This window comes from Grus americana, chromosome 3 (assembly GCF_028858705.1).
Source record: "Grus americana isolate bGruAme1 chromosome 3, bGruAme1.mat, whole genome shotgun sequence".
In the NCBI taxonomy this organism is placed as follows: Eukaryota; Metazoa; Chordata; class Aves; order Gruiformes; family Gruidae; genus Grus; species Grus americana.
The window spans coordinates 116,337,284-116,359,366 of record NC_072854.1 but is presented as its reverse complement, the minus strand read 5'-3'; the positions used below and the strand labels follow the sequence as shown (position 1 = coordinate 116,359,366).

Below are 22,083 nucleotides of genomic sequence, written 5' to 3'. Positions count from 1 at the left end.
AAGTCTCAGCAAGCAGTCACCGTGCACAGGAAAGCACGTGCCTCGGGCTGCTGCCCAGCATCAGACAGCGCGTGATATCCCACCCGAGCACAGGGACACCTCCGCGCGCCCCACTCCAACGCGATGGGTGGGATGTGGACAGCCACACGAGGGGTCGAGTCTCATGGCCACGGGTAAACCACAGCTTGTGCTGACAGAGCTTGCCCCAGTTCAGGGCAGGGTGAAACGCCAACAAGACAAAAGTCCTCGCGCGCCAGGCTTCAGACATTCGTTTCTGCCATTTCTATTTGCACAGACGGCCGTAGCCCCGCACCCCGGCAAACGGGACGGACAAAGCCGCGGAGTTTTTAATCTGCTCTTCCCCTCTCCTCCCGAGAGCTACGCAGCCTTAAATGGAGCTATTTAAAGCCAGTGTTAAAAACACCAGTGATGATCTGACCTTCTCAGTAACAACAAAACTGGACCAAAACCTAAAGACCAAATGAATGAAAAGAAAATTACAAGGTAAAGTTTGCATTCCCTGAACGCGTGCCAGCTGCAAGAATCTTAGATTACATCGATGCAGCTTTCCAAATTTTAAATACAATAATTTTCTGTATTAAGGGCCCAGTAACCCTAATGGAGGCATAATTAGGCATTGATGCCATGCCCATACGAGAGAAGCTTGAAAAACTTAAATAAACTGTGAATGGCAGGATTAATACCGCAGCTTTTCATTTTGTACAGCTGTTTGAATACAGTGCGCTGCCTGTGATGGCATCAGCTGTTGCTTTACTCTGGGTCAGTATTTCTGAAGTTAAAACAGGCAGTTCTTTTAAGCAAATGAAGAATTACCCCTCTTATTGTTGGCCTGTTTATTTCAGCAAAGATGGTCTGGATGCATATTTGCTTTACATAAAAAAAAAAAAAAAGAAAAAAAAAAGAAAAAGCCAAACTGCAAATAAAATTAACTGGCCGGATTCAAAGCACGGTGACGCTAATAAGAGAATTTTAATTTACTGCGATGGCCCTTCAGGACGGAGGAGTAAGTAATGCAGTTTTGGAGATCATCTGCACAAGTGGGAATATCATATAGATGCCTGGAGAGTCCTTGAGAAAATAGCTCACCTCGGCCCTGATTGAAGAGGAAAGACAATACTTTGGTGAAATAGAATTCTGTATTTCTAGGAAAGGCTCCAATAGCAAATTGCTTACTAATGCAAGAAGCCTTGTAAATTTTATTATGAATGGAAGGGGCAACGGCAAGCGTGTGACACGGCACAGCATTTGCACATGCAGCTTAGCCAGTAAAAAGTAAATAAATAGGTTACTTATAAGCTCTAGAAGACACCCAAAAATACCTCTAACAAAAACTCAAGCTCAGTGAACTTCAAGCAAGAATATAAAACAGCTTCCCAAACTACCTTACCATTATTTTTTTTCACCAGGTAAATTAGTTCTCCTACAAGTTAATTTTCAATCTTGGTTTTATGGTTGGAAATATCAGCTGAAAAGAGTTTATCTAGATTTCCTCGCTGTCTTTAAAAACCAGCTTATCAACGGACGTGGAAGAAACTATCTACACAGGGAGCGTGTCAGGAGAGCAAGCCACCACCGCACAGTAAAACACTGAGGTTACTGGGAGGAGGACTGGTACCAGGGGGGCCTAATGCCATATTCACCTGGGAAACGTGACCCCAAAACCGTAGCCCCCCCCCCGGACGGGGCCTCGCCTCGCAGCCCGGCTGAGCCCTCATCCGTGCCACCTCGGCCGAATCCAGCCCCAAATCCCTGGCACCGTAAAGCTTTCCAGTTTTTTCCCAGGCAGCGTTAAAACCAGTATCGCTCTTGAGCTGCAGGAGGGTGCGGAGCCAGCCGGCTCTCTGCAGCCCCGGCCGGGGCGATGACAAACGCCAGCGGTTAAGTGCCACTGCGGAGATGAATATGCCTAATGAAAAGCTTACCTAAAGCTTGCGGGGAGCCCGCGCCCGCCCGGCCGAACCTCTCCAGAGCGGCGGGCACGAGGCCGCCAGGACGCTCGGGAAAGACGAATTAACTAAAAGTTAATGTGGATGTTCTCATTCAAAAGAAAAGTGGCCTACTCCAAAGGGGATTAGGCTAAAGTGAACTAAGGCCACTTTACTTCTGAATGAGAGCATCCACACAATAGTGCAATGCACTTTAACTAATGCACTTTAATTTTACACCCAATCAATTTGTCTTACCTCTCCTGAGTGTCCTTGTGTGGACAAACCCAGAGATTCATCGAGTTTTGAGGCCAGGCGGGAACCATTAGATCAACCCATCTCGCTCCCCGCGCGTTATGGGCCATTGCCTTTCACAGTTATCCCTTTATTGATCCCCAAAACTCATGGATGACTAACGTATAACCTCCGACGGGGCGGGGGGGCGAGAAACATTTCTTCAACGGGGCGCCTGGCCTGGATTTGAAGACGCTTGCAAAAAAAGAAACCACTTGCAAAACAAGAAGCCACCATGACTTTCGGCAGCCTGTCCCGCCGCTGGCAAAAGTAAGAACGGCCAAATTCGGGCGCAAATCCATTTCTTTCCGTCCTACCTTCCCCATGCCCTGCAAGTTAGTAAGGGAATGCCAGTCTCTGTATTATAACTTTTAAATATCTTTTTTTTTTTTTTTTAAATTGTAAACAGGCCCTTTGCTTTCAGGACAAACTCTGATTTTTTTTTTTCTTTTTTAAATTTGCCTCGCCAACATTTAAGTTTTGAACACTTGCCCAGATGTCTACTGATAAATCTCAAACCCCCTTTTCCAAAATCCAATAACCCTCAGAAAACACTCGCTGCCTGAGCTATCACCTTTGGTACGCACAATGACCCACGTAAGCCTGAAATCTCCATCTTGCTCTTCACCTCTCCGATATATATGCTCGAACATAAATAAACAAAGCTGCGACGGCAACAACCAGCGTTGAGCCTGTGGTGGCACTGAGGACCCCTCGTGCCAGAAGCCCCCCCGCTAATAGACACCAGACCCCCCACCACCACCGCGGAGGGGCTGAATCTTTCCAGGCATCTCGCCTAAATTAAAAAAAGAAGTCCCGAGGACACCGGCCTGCAGGGATTCTGCTCTCACCTACGCTCCGAGGCTGGGTTACTTCTCTTTCTTTTTTTTTTTTCCCCCCCCTTTTGAGGGTAGTAAAAGGAAAAAGACAACGACACTAAGCACGCCAAAGAAGAGCTGAACCAACAGCTGGCAAGTTGTCTATAAGTTACGTTACAGAATATCAGCGGTGGGTTGGATACGGGGCCGTTAATCAGGGACGGAAACACACTCAAACAAGGCAAAACACAAAATACATGCTCTGTTAGGGTTACCCTCTCCAAATATTGCTGCGACTGCAGGAAAAAACCCCAAATATAAACACTAATTTCCAAATTTGCTGCGCGAGTCAAAGCCTGCTCCAAGCAGCCGAGCATCAGGAGAGGGAGGTGACGTGCCGAGGACAGGAGGTGACACTGCAGCGCACCCCGGGTTCTCCTTCTCCCACGCAACCCCCACTGCGAAACAGTTCCAGAAAGCTTCAAAACTTTTAACGATCGGTTCGAAACAACCCTCCTCTTCATTTTCTTAAATTTGTTTCGATTACACAAGATAGCTCCTAACTGTGTGCTCATGTGACCAAGAAAAAAACAAACCCAAACGCAGAAATGCAAAGCAACAACAACAACAAAAGATTCTCTAATTTAAAGAAGCTGTGCCAGATATTCACTGCTTTTTAAAGCAGTATTTATCAGCATGACCTACACTTACTCATTTTGATTGAGTGCGATATAATCTGATTTTTTTAAGTGCTAACATTGCCCACTCCAGGCTGCAGTAACCCTTCTGCGCACAGAGCCCATTACCTTTATTGCTACCTGCGGACGAGCAGCCAGGGAAGACTCAAACCCTCAGCCATAAAGGTTAAACTTAAGGTAAAACTCATTTTTTCACAACTTCCTTGCAAACCTCGACGTTGCCCCAAAATAACAATCTGCACTGCAAAGACGCCATGAGCTCCCTCTTACGGGAACGCCTCGAGATACGCTCGCAAATGGCTAGGAGGAGTTTTAGGGTTACCTGGGGTTTAAACTCAGCTCTGTCAGGCTTGACAGTGAAAATGACACAAAAAAACTTAGGAAATTAAGGTATCCTTTGCAACAAAAGGTAACTTCAGTTTGAAAAACTTTATGCGGAAGTTAGGCCTGAGCACGCAACTTAAGGAAGGCAGCAAATATTATACCCGGCTGTAAGGATGGCTACGTTTGGGTTCTTCAGTGATTTTTTAAAAAAAATCCCCAAATCCAAAACCCAACAAAGATCCTTGAATTGAAATAAAATAATAAATTAAATATACCCAATCTCATATCTACTTAACAATACATTTACTTGCTTAAAGAAACAGAGCGCAAAGTAAACCTTATTTTGCTAATACAATTTCAGCCACGGTGTTTCAGATGATAACGCGCCCAGAATATAAATTAACGTGTTCTGTCTTTACATTAAATAGTCTGCCAAACTCGGGCATGGTAACAGCTCCTAAATATCACAGCAAAAAAAAAGTTACCCCAAAACCAGCAAAAAAAGGAGTCACTGGTCCAAGGTGGCATAATGTCAGAGGAAGAAAATTAAATTTCGAGTCTTTAAAACATTTTATTGGTTCTCCTCAGAGTCCTACTTTACCGTAACTCTTTTATTATGCAGAAACAAATTGTACCTTGCACCCTCTGCACCACATCTAGTATTTTGATGCCTGTTCCTCCAATAATGGAGTACATATACTGAAGGCTTGAATATTCTTAGCTCCCTCCAATCAAAACCATACATGGTTTGAAAATACCTGCGAAGAAGTCCCCAAGTAAAATAGTATTTCTCGGTAAATTTTTTTCTGCCGAGGCATTATTTTTCTATTGGCTGCAAGGTAAAGCTAATATATTTGAAGTATTTGGGAAAGTTAGTCTAGTTGTAACTAGTTGATGCCCTAAACAACACATCCACCTTCAGATAGGCTAGATATTGCGTCCCAGTTTACGTAAAGAATACATTTTAAGTAATTTTTCTATTTTAAAAAAAAGCTGCTGTCTATCCGCATTTTGTTTAGAGAAACTCTGCAACTGCACGCATTTAAAAAAAATCTATTGCAACATAAATAGAAGTGTTGCTTTATTATATACATATATATATATGATATACTATCACCCAAGAAGGGCCATCTAAAACGCCACAGTTGCAAACATTTAAGACTGTAACAAAAATGACTGAGACTCTAGTATCAGTTTACTATCCTTCAACAATTTCCCTGACAGTGGAGTCAAATAATGTTGAATTATGGACCTTCTTACAGGAAGTCTTATTTCATGTTCATTTTTTGATCATTTCCCTCCTAGTCCCTATAGGAATTTGGCCGGTTGCCGATTCGCCTTTAAAAGTTTCTACGCACGTAACTGGCTTGTGCATTATTAAATGATAATTTTTGTCAAGTAATACTATCGTGGATTTGCTCAACAAGTTTATTTTCCCTAAGAAAATACTGGTTTGTCCCTATGAAATCTATCTTACGCTGCTAATGTGCTTTATTTGAATGTGGCGGCTACTTTCTACGTGGTTTCCTTAAAAGACTTTCTAAAGGCTTTCTGGAGACGCCCTCTTGTAGGGGAATTTTGCAGTTCGGGATAGAGCACCTGGGTACCAAGGTGATTGTGGCTTCAAGAAAACAGCCCCACAGTAATAGTTTAGGAATTGCCTAAGAAACTGAATTTCTGCTATCTGACTGCAGACGGTCTTTGGGGTTTTGGTTTTGTTTTTTTTTTTTAATCGGAGGGAGTTTTCCCATCCACATCACGCAACAGCTGTGTTTTAAATCTTTCCGGGCTCCGACAAACATTTGAAAATTTAAACATGCAAATATTTGAAAAGCTAATGATTAAAAAAGGTTTATTTTGAAACTTTGAGGATGGGTGCAATCCTTCAGCTAGGGTTTTTTGGTTTGTTTTTTTTTTTAAAGTCCTAGGGCTTGGTTGATCACGAGTTCAATTATCCCCAGCAAAAACTCCCAAACTCCTGCCTTGTACTTCTGGAGCAGTAATAGTAAACAACAACTCCGCAGGTCCCACCCTGGCAGGCAGCGGGGTCGTGCCCGTGGGAGAAGGATGCTATTTTAGTGACCTATTGCCACTGAGCTAGTTAAATCACTGAACAATGGTTAGTGTTATGGGGCTTTACTTTGCAAAATCTAGCATTAGTGTCATTGCTTTCCATTAACCGGGGGACTTAAAGGCACTGCCATTGAGGGGCCTATAAGGAAAGAATAAATAAGGGGAAACCAATAAATTAAAAAAGAAGGAAAAAAAAAAAAAGAAAAAGCCCTGTTAACTGTAACCTTTACTACCACAATATAAGAAAATGTAATTAAATCCATAATAAAAGCTTTTACATACTTACTCTTTTACTACTCTCACAAGCACAGCGGCGGGCAGGCAGGGGGACAGCCCGCCCGGCCCCGCACCCGCGGGCCGGCCCCTCTCTCCCGCCGCCCGGCCCTGCGCACCCGCGCTTCCCAGGGCCGCGCAGCCATAAACGCGCACCGCGGAGCGACATCCTAATTAGCCGCCCCAGCGACAAGCACTCAACACCTTATTATTTAACCATTAGGGCCCTGATACTGCCGGCCTCGCCGGGGACGGACTTGGCACCGGAGTTTACCGGGGACGCGGGCGGCCGCGCATCCCTCGGTAAACCCCCGCCCCCCCCCCCCCTCCCGCGCAACCTCCGCGGTCCGCTTTGCGCCGCCCGCCCGTCCTCCGCGGGTTTTACCCGCCGCCCCATCGGCCGGGAGAGCCGGGGGGGGGGGGGGGGGGCAAAAAGCGCAATTTTGAGCTTTTTCCCCTTCGACCGCGAAAGCAAAGCCCCGCTCCCCGCGCTGCTCCGCGGATGCCGGAGGTGCCGGGGCTGAGCCCCGCGGCGGTGCGCGGCCGGCTCCGCGCAGCGGGAGAGGGGCCGGCGCCGGGCGCGCAAAGTCCGCGCTCCTGGCGAAAAAGGGGGGGCGAGGAGGAGGGGGGCGATACGACCCTCTCCCCTCGACAACCCCAAAACTATAGCTTCATTTCTTTAGCTTTCACTTTAATAAAATAATGATTCGTTGGGAAAATGGGGTATAAATCTTCATTTTGGAGGCAATTAAAGTGTTGATTTCATTCGTGCCCCTGAGCGATTCTTGTAATTTGCTCAAATAGCTTTATGTACCCAGCACTCCAGAGCTTTTAGAAACCCATTTTCTAGTTAGACTTGTTGGATTACAATTTTTATTCAACAGCAGCGACCCGAGCTTCCCTCAGCTAGACCCTCGCTGTAGGGCTCCCCTCGCTTTAAGGCGCTGCGCGGGGTCGCTGCTCTCCGGGAGCATCTTCCCCGGCCCCGGGAGCATCTTCCCCGGCCCCGGCCCGCCGGGCACCTCCCTGCCGCGCCGCCCTCCGCCCGCCCCGTGAAGCCTCTCCCCTTCGCAACAAAATTGGGAATAAAAGAAAAAACAACCCAAACCCCACATATATGTGCACATAACCCCCTTTTTAAAAGTTCATGCCTTCCTTCAAGCCTGCCTCCCCCCCCTCCCCCCCCCCGTCACGGCATTACCAACAGCCCGATAGCCTTTGGCAGATAGGAGAAAATATTTAAGATACTGCCCACGCTGCAATGCAACGCACCTTTATGTCGGTAATCTATAAAATAACTCCTGGCTGACAGTGCTGGTGATAATGGCAAAGCAGCTGAGGAAACTCCTGTCTGCTTGACTGCGCCTTGCTTGAACAAAAGGAAACCTCCAGAGTCGGGAGCTGATTACTCCTAAGACTGTATTTACGAAGCAGATCATAAAGAAGAAATAACTTAGGGGTTTTTAGTCGGGGATTCTGATTTTTTTTTAATTTTTTTTTTTTGTCTAGGGTCCTCTTTCTTGCAGCCAAAGCGCTGCTACCCCTCAGCTGAAAGAAAGCAAGCCGACAGGGAAAACCCCGCAGTTTTACCCAACTCGGGGAAAAAAAAAAGCCAAATCTCAGCCACTTCCATCATGTAGGGGCTTAATTTAGCTCTGGGCACCTCCTGAATTAGCCCCAAACGCTGCCATTAAAAGGCAAGAATCCCAGCCTAAACCCAGCGGAGGGGAGAGACACAGGAGAAGGGGAGGGGAGAGGGGAAAGCCAGCTTTCCCAAGTCATCCCTATTCCCACATCGGCTACAGCCGGCATGAAGGTTTGAACCATCCCAGACAAAACCTGGGCACCGTCAAAACCACGCAAGGTTTTGCTGGCTTGGTTTTGGAGTGTGGATGTTTCGGTGTGTTGTATTGTTTGGGAGGGGGGTGTTCTTTTTATTTTTTTTTTATTTTTTTAAGAGAAGGCTTGAAAACTGGAAAGATCGAGGAAAATAATTTAAAACCTGGGTCCCGTTTTATTTTCTCTCCTTTTTTTTTTTTCCTGTTAAGTAAAATAAAATGGGCGCGTTTGCAGCAGGCAGGCGTGCACAAAGCAATGTTCACTGAAGTCTAAAAGCGTTCGGCCAAGGAAAACTGACAAGACGGACTAATGAACCGTAGAGACGGGAAGAAAATAGCCAGTATTTGCTAGATTTCAAACCCTCTCTGTCTTCCCCGGACCACCTATCTCGGATTTTATTATTATTTTGGTAAACGGCTCCAGCCTTTCCTTTCCTAAGCCACCAAGAAACCAGCGATTCACGGCTACCACTTCTATTATTGTAAAGGGTAAATAAAATAAAGACAAAAATTAAAAGCGACAAGAAACAGGTCGAGTTTGCAGGCGATGCTTTTACAAGCTCATCTCGCCAGGTCGAATCCGGGAGCAAACCTTAATGAAGCAATAATAGCCACATTATTCAAAAATTTTCATTTCGATGGAAATTTATCTAAAAGGGACTTAATCATATGCAAATAATAAAAGGAGGCGTAGTGACCCAGCGAGCGATCTGCATACAAATTTCAGCGTGTGCGGCATTGGCGACATCATACCTGATCTGTTAGATTTGCTGATCTTGTTATGTCTTCACTGTCCGATTTTGATCCGCCCTCTCTATCGTCTATGACCAAATCGATAGGCATTTTTCCTTTCAAACAGCTAATATACCGGTGGCAGAAATTGTCACATAATTCGTGTACCTACATTATGACAGAGGTTAAAAAAAAAAAAAAAAGAAAAAAGAAGGGGGAAAAAAAAAAAGAAGGGGGGGAAAAGGAAGAAAATATAATCAGGAATACATAAGTAAAATTGACAAGTGCAACCAGTCTCCCCCCTTCACCCCTGTGACATCAAAAGTCCTAAATAGGGGAAACACACTGCAATTATCCCCCCGAGACCTCTAGACGCATCCAGAATTAGGAATAACTTTCTTTTCTCGCAAAATAGAGATATCCCAGAAAATTGACAGTGACAAGATGATTCACAGGCTACAACATATTCAACACCCGTGTTAAATTCATCTGCTCCCGGAGCTGTGGCCATTAGAGAGGTGACCTGCATGGGTGACATTTAAGGTAAACTATTTAATTTCATCCAGTTATTTCATCATAAACCCTTTCCAAAGGGGTATGAGGACAGAAAAAAGGATTTAAAGAAAAAAAAAATCCCGATGCACTAGGCTGAAATACATTATAGGCATCCGTGCCCTGAAATCCCCAGTCGCTCTGATAGACTCGTACCTGAGCTGCCTCGATTATTGGGCAGATTTTAACACATTTCGGGGAGAGCGAGAACAACCTGCCAGTTATGGTTAGATAAAGTGGCTGAGGCTCCCGAGAAACTTTTCAACTATTTAAAAACCTCTCAAAATGTTTATTTTTAGGAGAAAGGGAATTCTCTTCTAGGCCAGCTATCAATGACACGTAAAAAATCCTCAGGAAACCAGAGTGCACTTCCAATTTAACGTGAGCTCGGATGACACCGCCTTCTTAGAAATTAGCATTCTCCCTCCTAAGATTTCTAAAATAGCCAGCATAAAAACCTGCATTTAGGCCGCAATCTCTTTCTTCTGCTCGGAGGTGTACAATATTCCCAGGAACAAGAGACAGACACAACTATCAACTCTGCTTTGTCTCTGCAAAATGTTACAGGACAATCCGTGCCCTGAGCCTGACCTGCAGATGGCTCTTAAAAAAAAAAAAAAAAAAAATCCCCATCCCAACTAACTGCAACCAAAGTCTCTTCCCCACCACAATGCAGAAAAAATAAATATATTTAAAAAAAAAAAAACACACGATTTCAGGGTCTCGACTGAACCAACCATTTCGAGTCTCATCTGCGGCACCGCAGAACTGCAACTATTTATACAAAGCCAGCAAAGTATTACAATGAACACAAGGCCTGGGCGTTTGAGAGCCCGGTTTTAGAGGCTGAAATTGTAATTAAACTGCGAAGAGAAATGGACGCCAAGATTGGTCTTGACACTAATTACCAGAAAGAAAGACATTTATGCAAATTTACCAGAAGCCTGAACTTCAGCAGTACTGAAACGGAGGAGGAATAAAGACAGAGAGGAGAGAGACAAAAATTACCTTCTCTAATTCCAACAGATGAAACCTTAATACTTGTATGGCTTGAATCATCTGCAAAGATACAAACAACATGCGTATTTATCTCATTCCTGGATTTGGGGATATTTCCCACAGCCGCCCATGCCACACTTTGTAGCTTGACTTTTCTCTAGTAGTAAATAAAAAGTTGTTTTGATTTATGGCAATAACACTAAAACTTAATAGCGGTGGCTTTGTGCGCTGTTTAACGAGAAGCGATCTAGAGTTAACAAAAAAAAAAAATCCCTCTTGCAACGAAGCAACTAAATTATACGGATCATAAACATTTCTTTAAAAAAACCCCAACTCTAAACACCATCGCTGGCTCCTTGCTTTGTGAAAGCGGGAGCAAGACTGCTACAACGGAGGCAAAATATTTGTTTATCCTTAAGGGGAAAAAAAAAAAGAGAGAGAGAAAAGACCTCATTTTCGGTGAGTTAGCGAACGGTGCATCTCCAGCCACTGCAATCCTCTACGTTTCCCATCGAGCTGCTTAAAAGGTACATGGAGGGGCTGGCTACAGCGTGGATAAATCCACGCTCCTCTTGGGCAGGCGAGCTCGCCATCAAGCCCACAAGCTCCCCTTTGGACGGGGCCTTCTTTATGTATATCCTGATGGGATTATTTTTTTTTTTTACTTCCACACAATTACCGCACCGTATTTACTTGTAATGATAAAAATCATCATATAGTAATATTTTTTTAAAAAGATCCACCTGAGAAATTTTCACTTTAGCACCACCAAACCATCTCTCCAGAAGACACAGAAGTTTAAAAAAAAAAAAAAATAAATGGGAAGGGAAGGGAGGGTTGCGGGGTGGGGGTGGGGAGAGGAAGAAGTGTTGTTAACTCTTACCAAGTTATCCAGTTCAGGATTAGAGGAAAAGAGGGGTTTCTCTGCTCGGATCTAAATATAAGAAAGGGGAGGAAAGGGGGAGGAAAAAAAAATAATAAAAAAGATTTGAAATATGGAAGCAGAAAAAGCAGACGTTATTATTTCTTGCTTCATTACACTGTCGGGTCCATTATGTAACCTTTCGTGCAAAGCCCTGACTGCTGGATTTAGTACATCAGCCAAACACTTGAACAAGTGAATCAAATACACCGAAAAATACCTACGGAGCTTCCCGGGCAGAGCCCCGGCCCAGCTCCTGGGAGCCGCGCCGCGAAACCCCCGCCTGGGCACAGACCGCTCCGATTAATTCACTTCTTTAGGGGGGTGGTAAATGCCGAGATTTCCCGATTTATTTGTTTTGTTTGGTTTGGTTGGGTTGGGTTTTGGGGTGGGTTTTTGGTTGCTTTTTTGGGTTTTTTTTTGCCTCTTGCAGTAAGAGAGGGGGGAGGGGGAAACGCGCATCTTTATCTCAACAGAAACTTGTTTTTCTCGTTACGATTTTTTCCCCCTCTTTTTTTCCTTTACTGTTTCAACCCGGTTTTGCTGACCTGTTTGGCGAACACTGCTATGTCTTCATTGAAAGACTCAGAGGAGCAAACATCGCCTCCCGCTACCCCGGGCTCCCTGGGTGTGCATGTAGCTAATTCACATTTCTCAAAAATCAGTGCTAAAAGAGGGAACAGGGGGTGTCTGAAAGAAAATACAATAGTCACACACACAGAGGGGAAAAAAAAAATCATAACGAAACAAAAAAAATCCCAAATACAATAGTTAGTCCCGCAGCAACGTGCGTGGGGAGGGGGGCACCCACCGAAGGGGGCTCCGGCAACCCCCCGCCGCCTCCCGCAGCGCCCCGGCCCCTTCCCGCAGCCGGCCGGCCGGCAGCCCTGCATCTCCCCGGCCTTTCGGCGTTATCTGGCCACAGATATTGTTAATACAACCTTAGGACAAGCTAAGAATAAAACCCAAGCCGGTTCCAGCAGCCATTTTGAATTAACTTTCCTTGTCTTTAGGAAAAAAAAAAAAAACAATAAATTAAAATTTCTGGACGTACACTTCTGCCTTTCATGCTTTTAATTCCCATTTTCCGCTGGAGGACTTGCTGGGAGCGAATGGAAAAGAAAACCCAACCCAAACCCACAAACCAGGAAAACAACAACAACAAAAAGAAACAATTCCCATCCAAATTAAAAAGAAAAAAAAAGGAAAAAAAAAAGCCCCCAAACCCACCCCCCAACACCCAGCGCCAAAGAAGCCGACCCACCGGCAGGCGCTGGCCAGCCGGGCTGCCTGCCTGCCTGCCCGCCGCCCCCCCCGAGCTCCGCCGCCCCGACCCGCGGGGGGAACCAGGTGCTTTTGGGCTCTCCCAGCTTTAAAAGCCTCCCCGGGAGAAAGGCTGCGTGTGCATCTGGCTCCCTCGGCCGTTTAATAATTTAAATCAATAAATAAGCATGGGCACACACACGTATATATGTATATTTATAACAGGGAGTTCATTTTTTTCCCAGGGCTTCATACTTTCTTTTTTCTTTCTTTTGGGTACCGTACACCGCTGAGTTTTAACCAACCCTACAGATTTCTGATAAACCGATAAAGAAACCGAAAGACGTGATTTTTTTTTTTTTCTCTCCTCCTTCTCCTCACTGTTTTGAGACCGATTTTAAAAGGCTCTTAAACTTCCCTTCAAACTCAAGACGGGCAGATTCATTTTAAAAGCATCTGCCCGCCGCCCAACGTAACCCATCAGCTCCCATCGCAATGGCCTAGGAACCGCTTTGCAAGTTGCCGCATTGAGCAGCATTCAATGCTGTCGGGTAAAAAGTTTTAAAAAATTAAAAATTAAAAGAGGGGAAAAAAAAAAAAGGGAAGAGAGTTGAGAGAAGCAACTCGAGTTTTCTCCTTCATAGCGCAAGGAGGGAGGAACAAAGCGGAAAGTTGAGCGAAGCACTCCAACTCTTCCCTGCTCCCAAACTCCGTGCGGAGATTTACCACCCGGCGCAGGTTGTGCCCTGGGAATATTATTTTCCTCCTCTTCCTCCTCCTCCCCGTGGTGATGCCTGCTGCCCCTCCAGCAATCTCCGGCTCCTATTTTGCGGAGCCCCCACGGCTCCCCGTGCCAGGGGGACCCCAGCCCTCTCTCTCCCCCTCCCATTTTAAAAAAATAATCATAAAAAATTTAAGAACGCATCCCTTTTCCGCGCAGCGCTCCCCAACCCGCCCTTCCCCATCCCGCGCAGGGGCAGCCCGGCCCGCACCACCCCTCTCCCCGGTCCATTCCGCGCAGGTTGCGCGGGCGCGGAGCCTTACGCGGCACCTACCCGTAGATGGCATCTTTATCTCTCTTGAGGGCGTCGTTGACGGAGGCGCCCATGGCGGGGGGCATGGCGTTGGCGTGGGCGGCGTGCGGGTACTGGTGCGAGTGGAGCGGCGGCCCGTGGTTGAGGTGGTGGACGGGCTGCATGGGGCGGGCGCCGTGGGGGTCCCCGTACATGGTGGTGGGGATGCCCACCCCCTCCATGCCGCCGTAGTGGGGCAGCTCGTCGTACTGCGGGGCAGAGAGAGCAGAGAGGCGTCAGGGGGGGGCGCGCCGGGAGAGGGGGGTGTGTGTGTGTGTATGGGGGGTGAGGGGGGGCAGCGCCCCCGGCAGCAACCCCACTCCCGTCCCGTCCTTCCCCCCCTCCCCGTCCCGGGAGAAGCCGCTTTCCCCCCGGGGTGCGCCCGGGCTCCGCGCCGCCGGTTCCCCCCCCCCTCCGCCACCACCCGTGCGGCCGCTGTGCAGCCGCCGGCCCCGGGGAGGGAAACGCCGCCCCGGGCCGAGGAGCTGCAGGGCTGGGCTGCTACGGCCCGGCTGCCCGCACGACCCGAAATCCTCCGGGTGCGGAGCGGGGGAGGAATAGTAATAATAACAACAGCAATAACAATAAAAGAAATTTTAAAAAGGACACCCCCCCGCACCCCGCAAACACCCCTTGTGAAAGGAAGCGGTTCACGAAGCCCAAGTCTCCCTCCGCTAAACTTTTCGCGCTGATAAGAAGTCAGGTACCTAACCCAGCGAGGATGCAAAAAGTTCAGCAGCGGTAAAAAAAAAAAAAAAAAAAAAAAAAAGAGCGATTTTGGGGGTTTCCAGCAATTCCACGCGAACGCACTTTTAAAGACGAAAGGCTGGAAACGTTTGCCCGGGCTCTCGGGATTTTGGGAATGCCTCTTTTTTTTTTTTTTTTTTTAAGGGTTTTCTTTGTTAAAGATTAAGGAGCGAAAGCTAACGCGGTTCCCAGGCAGCGGGGGAAACGGCCACTTTTCATCTATTAAAAGCGAAGGTGTGAATAAACACTTTTAAAGATCCCTGACACTTGCTTGGACCGAAAGAGTAAAAGGCAAGTTGTCAGCAAAGGAACTTTCTTTCCCAACCAGCACTCGGAGGGGCGGCAGGCGAATTAGGCAAGAAAACTTCTTTCCAGGGCTCTTCCCCTTCCCCAAATCCCTGCTCGCCCGAGTCCGGCTGATTCTCCCCCCCCCCCCAAAAAAAAAAAAACCCTTCTATTTAGGAGGTAGTTGGAAGGAAAAAAAAAAAAAAAGGAGATCGCATCCAAAATAGAAGCAACAATACACATGGCAGTGCATGCTGGTACCCTCTAATTCAAATTAAAGTGACTTTCTTTTAAAAAGAGTTTTGGGGGTTTTTTTTGGTCCCATTGCACTGCACCTTTTGTGACTGAATATAAAAAAAAGGGAGAGGAAAAAAGGAGGAAAAAAAGAAAAAGTTGTGCATACTCCCAGCTAGAAGTTATCTTCTGAAAGTGAAGCGGTATATCATCACTAACACAGCAAAACGCTCAGAGACATGCACACATTCAAATATTTCAAGCACTGGTGACTTTAAAAAAGACATTGGTAGGACTAGAGCTACAAAACCAACAAATACAGCGGCTCGGACATATTCACTTACATGCCTGCATGTCATTAATGTATAGAAAGCTTGCCTTTTCCGTGAGAGATCCGGGATGGGGAGTAAAAGAATCAAGAAAATATCAATATATACAGGTTTTAAGCCTACAAGTACAACTGATAAATCCTCCCGCTCCAGGACACCGCTTTGTGCCCCTGCTCCAAAGAGGAGGGGGAAAAAAAAGAAAAGAAAAGAAACTTTTTTTCGCAGCGTCTCTGTCAGCCACGTTTCAATATTATTTCACATTTGAAATCCTTTTTTTTTTTTTTTTTTAATACGTACCCTTTGCGCCATCGGCCTGCTTGCTCCCTTCCTACTTCAACTTCTAATATATCCTCTTTAAGGCCAGTGTGAAAAGAAAGAAACGCGAAGTTCCCCCCCCTCACCCCCCAAAAAAATGCAAAAATCCCTTAGCGTCGCCAGCAATGGAAGCAATCGAGTAAAATCTTCGGCTTGCTGGATCTCAGCGAAGCGATACGGTAACTCAGCATTAAAAAAGGAGGAAAAAAAAAATAGAAGGAAAAAAAAATCAACTCTCCCTCCTTCCTTCCTTTTTCTTTCTTTCTTTCCTCTCTCCCTGTCTCTCTCTCTTACTCTCCCCCTCTCGTTTCCAAGACAGCAGCGGGGCGAAAGCAAATATCCTTTCCCCAAATCAGTTTTTTTTTTTCTTTTTTTCTTTTTTCTTTTTTTTTTTTTTTTAAAGTGCCCCTCAAACCCAACTACCAAGTCTCATGGCTTTTTGCCACTCCGGCTGTCAATCACAGGCGAGGTTGTCAAGGTGGTGAATGACTGATGATGATCCGCTGCGTGTGCTCCCACCGCGCAGGACACCTCAAATGTTAATTTTCGAGCGCGCTCACCCAAAAAAAAAAAAAAAAAAAAAGAAAAAAAGAAAAAATTTGTAAAAAAATAAAAATTAAAAATCGAGGGAGGAGGAGAAGGAGGAAGAGGAGGGGGAAAAATTAAAAATTAAAAAGGCTCGCTAACGCGCCGGCTCTCCTTTTATTATGGTTATTATGATGATGATGATGATGGGGGGTTTTTTTTCGCTCCTCCTCGGATCGCTCCTAATTCCTCGCCGGCGCCGGCTCGCTCTGCCCCTGCGCGGCCGCCGGGCGAGGCTGGCGGAGGCGGGCCGGGCGCGGGCGCGGGTGCCGGGCGGAGCGCCGCGCCGTGCGGGGCGGGCGCGGGGAGGAAGGGCAGCGGGGAGGGAAGGAGGGAGGGAGGGAAAGAGGGAGAGAGGGAGGGGGGGAGGGAGGCGCGGCGCTGCCGCCGCCGCCGCCGCCGCTGCTGCCGCCGCGGGCCGCGCGCTGCCGGGCGTCCGCCGCCGCCGCCGCCGCCACCGCCGCGGCGAGCGCAGCGCAGCGCCGGGCTGGAGCAGACTGCGGGAACCCGGAAGTAGTGGTGGCCATAACAGGTCGCGTCTTACACAATGCGCTGGGCGGCAGCAACTCCGCCACCGGCGCAGGGGGGCGCGCCGCCCGCCCCCCGCCCCCGTAACGCCGCGCCCCCCCGCCCCGCTGTAGGGGGTGGTGGTACGTTGGATACACCGCCCCCTCCCGGTACTACCCTCCGCCTCCCCAACCGGTGTGTCCACCCCACACACCCTCCCCACCCTCACCCCCCCCCCCCACGGGTGGGTGCGGGGGCGCTCCCGTCCCCTTTGTCTAACGGCGCCGCCGCCCCGCTCCGCGCCCGCGCAGCGCCCCGGGGCCGCGCCGTCGCCCGCCCCTCGCTCCCCCGCGCCCCCCCCCCCCAATCACTCCGGCAGCTCCCCCCGCGGCCGCCGGCCGAGTGAGCTCACCCGGCCCCCGGCCGCCGCCGCCGCGCCGCCGCCGACCAATCAGCGCCGCGCCGCGCCCCCATTGGTCCGGGCGGGAAGCGGGGCTCGGACCGGCGCGCCACGGGGGGGGGGGGGAACGCGCCTGGGCGCCCCGGCGCGTCCCCCCCCCCTTTCCCCGTTGGGTTCCGCGGCCGCGCTGCCTTCCGCGGGGAGCGCTCCCCCCCCCATCCGCGTAAGCCGGGGGTCCGCTCCGGTGCTAAAGCACAGCCGTTCCCTCCCCGCGATCTCGCGTTTCTCCGCCGGTCCGAGAACGGAGAGGTCGGCGTGTCCCTTCTTTCCCGGTACCTGCGGGCTGGGCTGAGCGGAGCCCCGAGTTGACTGGGAAAGGTGTCCCGGTCCCATCGCATCTCCTGCCCGGGAGAATCCCTACCGCCCGGTAGACCGGTGCAGCGGTCCCCGAGTGAGCTGCTGGGGTGGGGGAGAGGGGGTGGCGGGGGGAGGGGGGGGGAGGGTGGTGGTGCACTCCGGTAAAACCCCCGAGGCAGGGGCCAAGCAGCTCCAGGGGTGGCAGGCAACGGCGGGCAGCGGCTCGGCCCCCGCCGCCACGTCTCAAACTTCAGGGAAACCCGTTTTCATCTCCCCCCCCCCCCGCCCCCTTTGCGCTAGGACCGGCCTTTTATCCCGGCGAGGGAAATAAAGACCTCTCAGGTAAGAGCCATTTTAATACGCTAACCCCCACCCACCCCACGCGTCCGTGGTGGGAGCCGCCGAGCCACGGGCGTGGGGTTGATCTCTCTATTTATTTACCCGGGGAACGGCGCTCGGTAACGATTCCCCATCTCACAGGTCCCTTGCAGGGGGAGGCTGCAGCTTAACTCCCGGAGGTGCAATCCCCTCCTCTCCCCAGCCCCTTTTCCTTCCCCTCCTAAACAAATTAAGAAAAAAAAAAAACCTAACCCCCCCCCCCCCTTTTAAGCGTCTGCACCAGGCCTTTATAAGATTAATTCAGCGCAACCCAGCCTAAAACACTTTTACAATGTAATGACAGTCGTACAAATTGTTTGCCCAAACCTCATTCTGGATAAGGATTTTACAATTAGCAAACAGTTATTACTCTTAGGGCTTGCTGCGAGAAATTGCGCTGCGCGCCTCTCCGCTTGCAATATACCGGCCATAAAAGAAGGAAAAAGAAAAAGTGTTTAATCCGGGCAGCAATTAATCATCTATTAAAAGGGGAAAAGTAAACGGAGAGTTCCGCGCTATCTCGGTAAATCCCTACCGAAGGTGATGGGCTGCGCGGCGGCAGCGACCCGCGCAGCATCTCGCCCCGCTGCCTTTTTTAGGCAAGGCGGGTCTATTTTATTTATCTTTTTTTTTTTCCTCCCCAAAACTTGCTGGTTTGCAGGCATCTATTGACGCTTGCCCATCGCACAGTGGAAAGAGGGGCGGGAGAGGGAAATAGGAATAAGGGGAAAATAAAAAGCAAAGACCGAGGGGGTTTGGTGGGTGCCCGGGCCGGGCAGCGGCCTCGCTGCGGAACGCGGTGCGCTGCGCGGTGCTGAGCGGCCCCGGCGGCTCCCCTCGAATCCCCCCCCCCCCCTCGCCCTCCCCCCCCCCCCGCTTAAGCCAGGCCTTTCGCGGAGGGGTCCACCGAGTTGAGGGGAAAAAAAAAAAAAAAAGGCGTCTGGGGAGCAAGGGAGCCTCCTCCACGAGGTGGAATCTGGGTCCATTTGCTTATCGGATAATAAATGAGGCTTTTAATCAGGCTGAATTTCCCAGCTTAAGGAAAGAATTAGTCATACCTAGGAACAATCCAATGTTTTCTAGCTGGCTTCCCTGTCGCCTTCCTAGCAGGGATTTGTGGCGGTGGTGGGGAAATTAGCATCCAAGTGTGCTCTTTCACCATTAATACTGAAATTTGAAAACTGAAATAAGAACAAGCAGAAGAGACAAATAAACAAGAAACCGCAGAAGAAAGCGTTTGAAAAGCGGCCGAGAGATAATCCCGGAATGCTTCAGATAAGGGGGGGGGGGAGCGATACGTGCGGAGATACCCGAAAAGTCAGAGCCTGATGAAACGGCTGAGAGAGGGATGGAAAAAAAACACCCCAACCTGTTTAAAGACCTATTAAAGGACAGACCCAAGGCGGGGAGGGGGGGGAAGTGATAATAAAAGGAGGTTAACTGCAAGGGATTTAAGCGAGCAGATGAAGCGCAGCGCCTGGGGTTTCGGGGTTTGTTTACTAGCTCCCGATTCCAGGACACAAAGAGCGGCTGGTCCGGCTGGGGAGTCAGCCCGAGGTCAGCTTGTGCTATCCAGCAGCTACAGGCAAAACCGCTCGGGCCCTGGGATGCCGCCGGCAGCCCGGGGCGGGCGATGCCGGACCGGCGCCCCGGCCGCCGGAGCCCGCGGAGCGGCCCGCGGGGGTGGCGGTGGCGGGGAGGGATGGCTGCCCGCTCCCTCCCGCCCCACCGCCGGCCCTTGACGTTTGTAGAAGTTATGGGGGTCTTTTATTAATTAAATGGAGGTCTTCATAAAATATTCCCAATAAAATTTACGGTTGTCTTAAAACTTTCTAAACACCGCTATAATTTTTTTTTAATAAAATTAACCGGGAAATGAGTTACTGGCCGGGATTTTTGTCACCTCAACTTCTCCGGCAGCGGTGCCGGCGGAGGGAGGGAAGGCACGCGCACACAAAAGGAGCCTTTCAGGGACAAAAGTGGCGGCGGCTGCCAGGTATTACCCCGCGGTGGCACCTCGGGGTAGCCCGGGCGAGCAGAGCCGAGCCGAGCCGACCTGAGCCCCTGCCCGGCGGCGCCTTCCTATTTCACGCTACGGTTAGACAATTTCAGCCTAAAATCCCCAGAATAACCCCAGAGCCCGGCAGCACGATAGTGTTGGGGTTGGGATTCTTTGGGTTTTGCTTTGGTTTGGTTTCCCTCACACGACATAGGCGCCACAAGTTCATTTGTATTAATCTGGAAGCGCTGCTCCGCTCCGGTGTTTGCGGCGATACCTGTATTTAGCCCAGCTGCCCGTCGCATTTCTTTACTCCCTGCCTATGCCAAGCCCTCCCCCTTTGCTACTGATATTACTATACTTCTCGTTGAATGAGATAATAATAATAATTTTAAAAAATGCTGGGTAAAACTCTGGCTGTTTAATTAAAGAAGAAAAAAAAAAAAAAAAAAAGCTGCTCGACTGTTTCGCATCTGAAGGATTGAGCTGTTGTGCCGTCTACTGGGCGACGGCGAAACTACAGCCAGAAACGCCTTCAAACTTTCTGCGGGAGAAAAGTATATTTTCGGTAATTTGGAGGGGCCGGAGGCGCCAAATTTCTCGGTAGAAGAAGAAGAAAAGCGACCTCGGACAGAAAAGACACAATTGTTGTTTCGTTGGGGTACATCTGTATAATTGTATGAAAACTCCACTTTTAAGTACTCGGGATTTTATTGACCGCAGAGCGCGAAGCAATCGGCTGCATTAAGGGGGGATAGCGTAAAAATGGCTTGAGTTTACCCGTGGGAGGCAGCTGGACATTAGCTAAATATGTAGGAGAGAGAGGAAAAAAATAATAAAAAAGAAGGGGGTAAATATTTGCGAATGGTTTAAAAACTTACCCTCCGCCACCAGCCGGCTGCAGCCCGTGGGGCAGAGAGCGCTCCCAGCCCGGGCAGCTCCCACCCGCGGGGATGCTCTCGGAGGGCAGCAAAGGCAATCGGCTCGATGCCTCGACAGCAGCCACTCTTTGCTGGGGCAGCAGGAGAGGGGGTTTGCGCCAGCACGGCGTTCGTCTCGGGCTTACACGAAGCACACACGTTGCCGTTTTAAGTTCCCGAGCCTTTTGCCCGTGCCCGAGCCGCGGATGCTCCCAGGCAGATGCAGCCAAGCTGGGTAATTCCCCTCTCCCTGCCCACTTGGCTCTCCGCTCTCCTCCAAAAAAACAAAGTTCAAGACGATAATTTAAAAAAAAAAAAAGTTGTTTGTTTTTTTTTTTTTGCTTTTAAAAATCCCCAACCAACCACCTTTAAAAAGAACCTTGACTTTGCGAGGCGAGAGGCGCAGAGGGGCTGTGAAATGCAAAGCCTTTGTCGTATTTACAGAGAGTGTCAGCAGCCGACTGTACACGTAGATAAAAATCTAGTAGTCTACGTGAGCTCAAAGAAGTTTTTTTAAAGCATAGATCTCTAAGCGCCTATTCTCAATCCACACATATGCACGCACGTAGCCTAAAAAACGGGAGACACCCACGTAGCCGAACAATAGGGTTTTAAAAAATACGTTAAATGAAGGTATAAGCAAACCCTTCTGCCACTTGTAGCAGACCAACTCCGACAGCTCTCTGCCTTCAGAGCCACTTGCCAGAGTTCAACAGAGGGTGACATTAGCCTAAAATATTCGATACCTTTTTTCTGGAGACTTTCCCCACTTCTGCTGGGTTAAGTTCAGCTCCGAGTTCGTCTCTGCGGGTAAAATTGCTGTCTTTGAAGGAAAACAACAACTTGCCTGATTTTTTTATCAGCAAGGGATTACGGATACTTTCCTCAGAGCACATAAAGCAGAAATTAAATGATGCCGTGCCCCTGGTATAAAAAGTTGAACGCCCCTCTTCTAAAAAGTTGAACGAAGTATCTTACCCTTTTAAATGAGTCTGAAAGTACTTGCGACATTGTACAAGAAGCAAATTAGCGAGTAACAAAATAAACCCCCAATTTCAAGCCAGAGGGAATTGAATATTGGTATCTGACAGTACCTCGGCTGAACTAGAGCACAGCGGAGTTTTGTCAGAGCCTTTTCATTTGATGTTTTCCTCCAAACTAATTTTCAATATTGCTCCATTCCTATTACCTAACCCCGTATTCAGCTTGGCTAATGAGCCCA

General features: G+C 48.8%; 1 protein-coding gene across 7 annotated transcripts in view; it reads right to left on the bottom strand.

Moving 5' to 3' along the window:
• The window catches only part of MEIS1 (Meis homeobox 1), a 211,796-nt gene that overhangs the window by 92,763 nt on the left and 96,950 nt on the right, over positions 1-22,083 (bottom strand). For 2 of the 7 annotated variants that reach the window (XM_054820295.1, XM_054820300.1), the window contains exons 1-6: positions 17,544-17,738; positions 13,788-14,014; positions 12,018-12,159; positions 11,431-11,481; positions 10,557-10,607; positions 9,018-9,164 (exon numbers count right to left, since the gene is read on the bottom strand). In XM_054820295.1, the coding sequence (XP_054676270.1) occupies positions 9,018-9,164; positions 10,557-10,607; positions 11,431-11,481; positions 12,018-12,159; positions 13,788-14,014; positions 17,544-17,600 (675 nt within the window). In that variant the 5' untranslated portion in view covers positions 17,601-17,738. Of the gene's footprint in view, positions 1-9,017; positions 9,165-10,556; positions 10,608-11,430; positions 11,482-12,017; positions 12,160-13,787; positions 14,015-15,697; positions 16,964-17,543; positions 17,751-22,083 lie in introns of those variants that run through there. The other 5 variants (XM_054820301.1, XM_054820296.1, XM_054820302.1 and 2 more) reach the window with 5 other exon arrangements.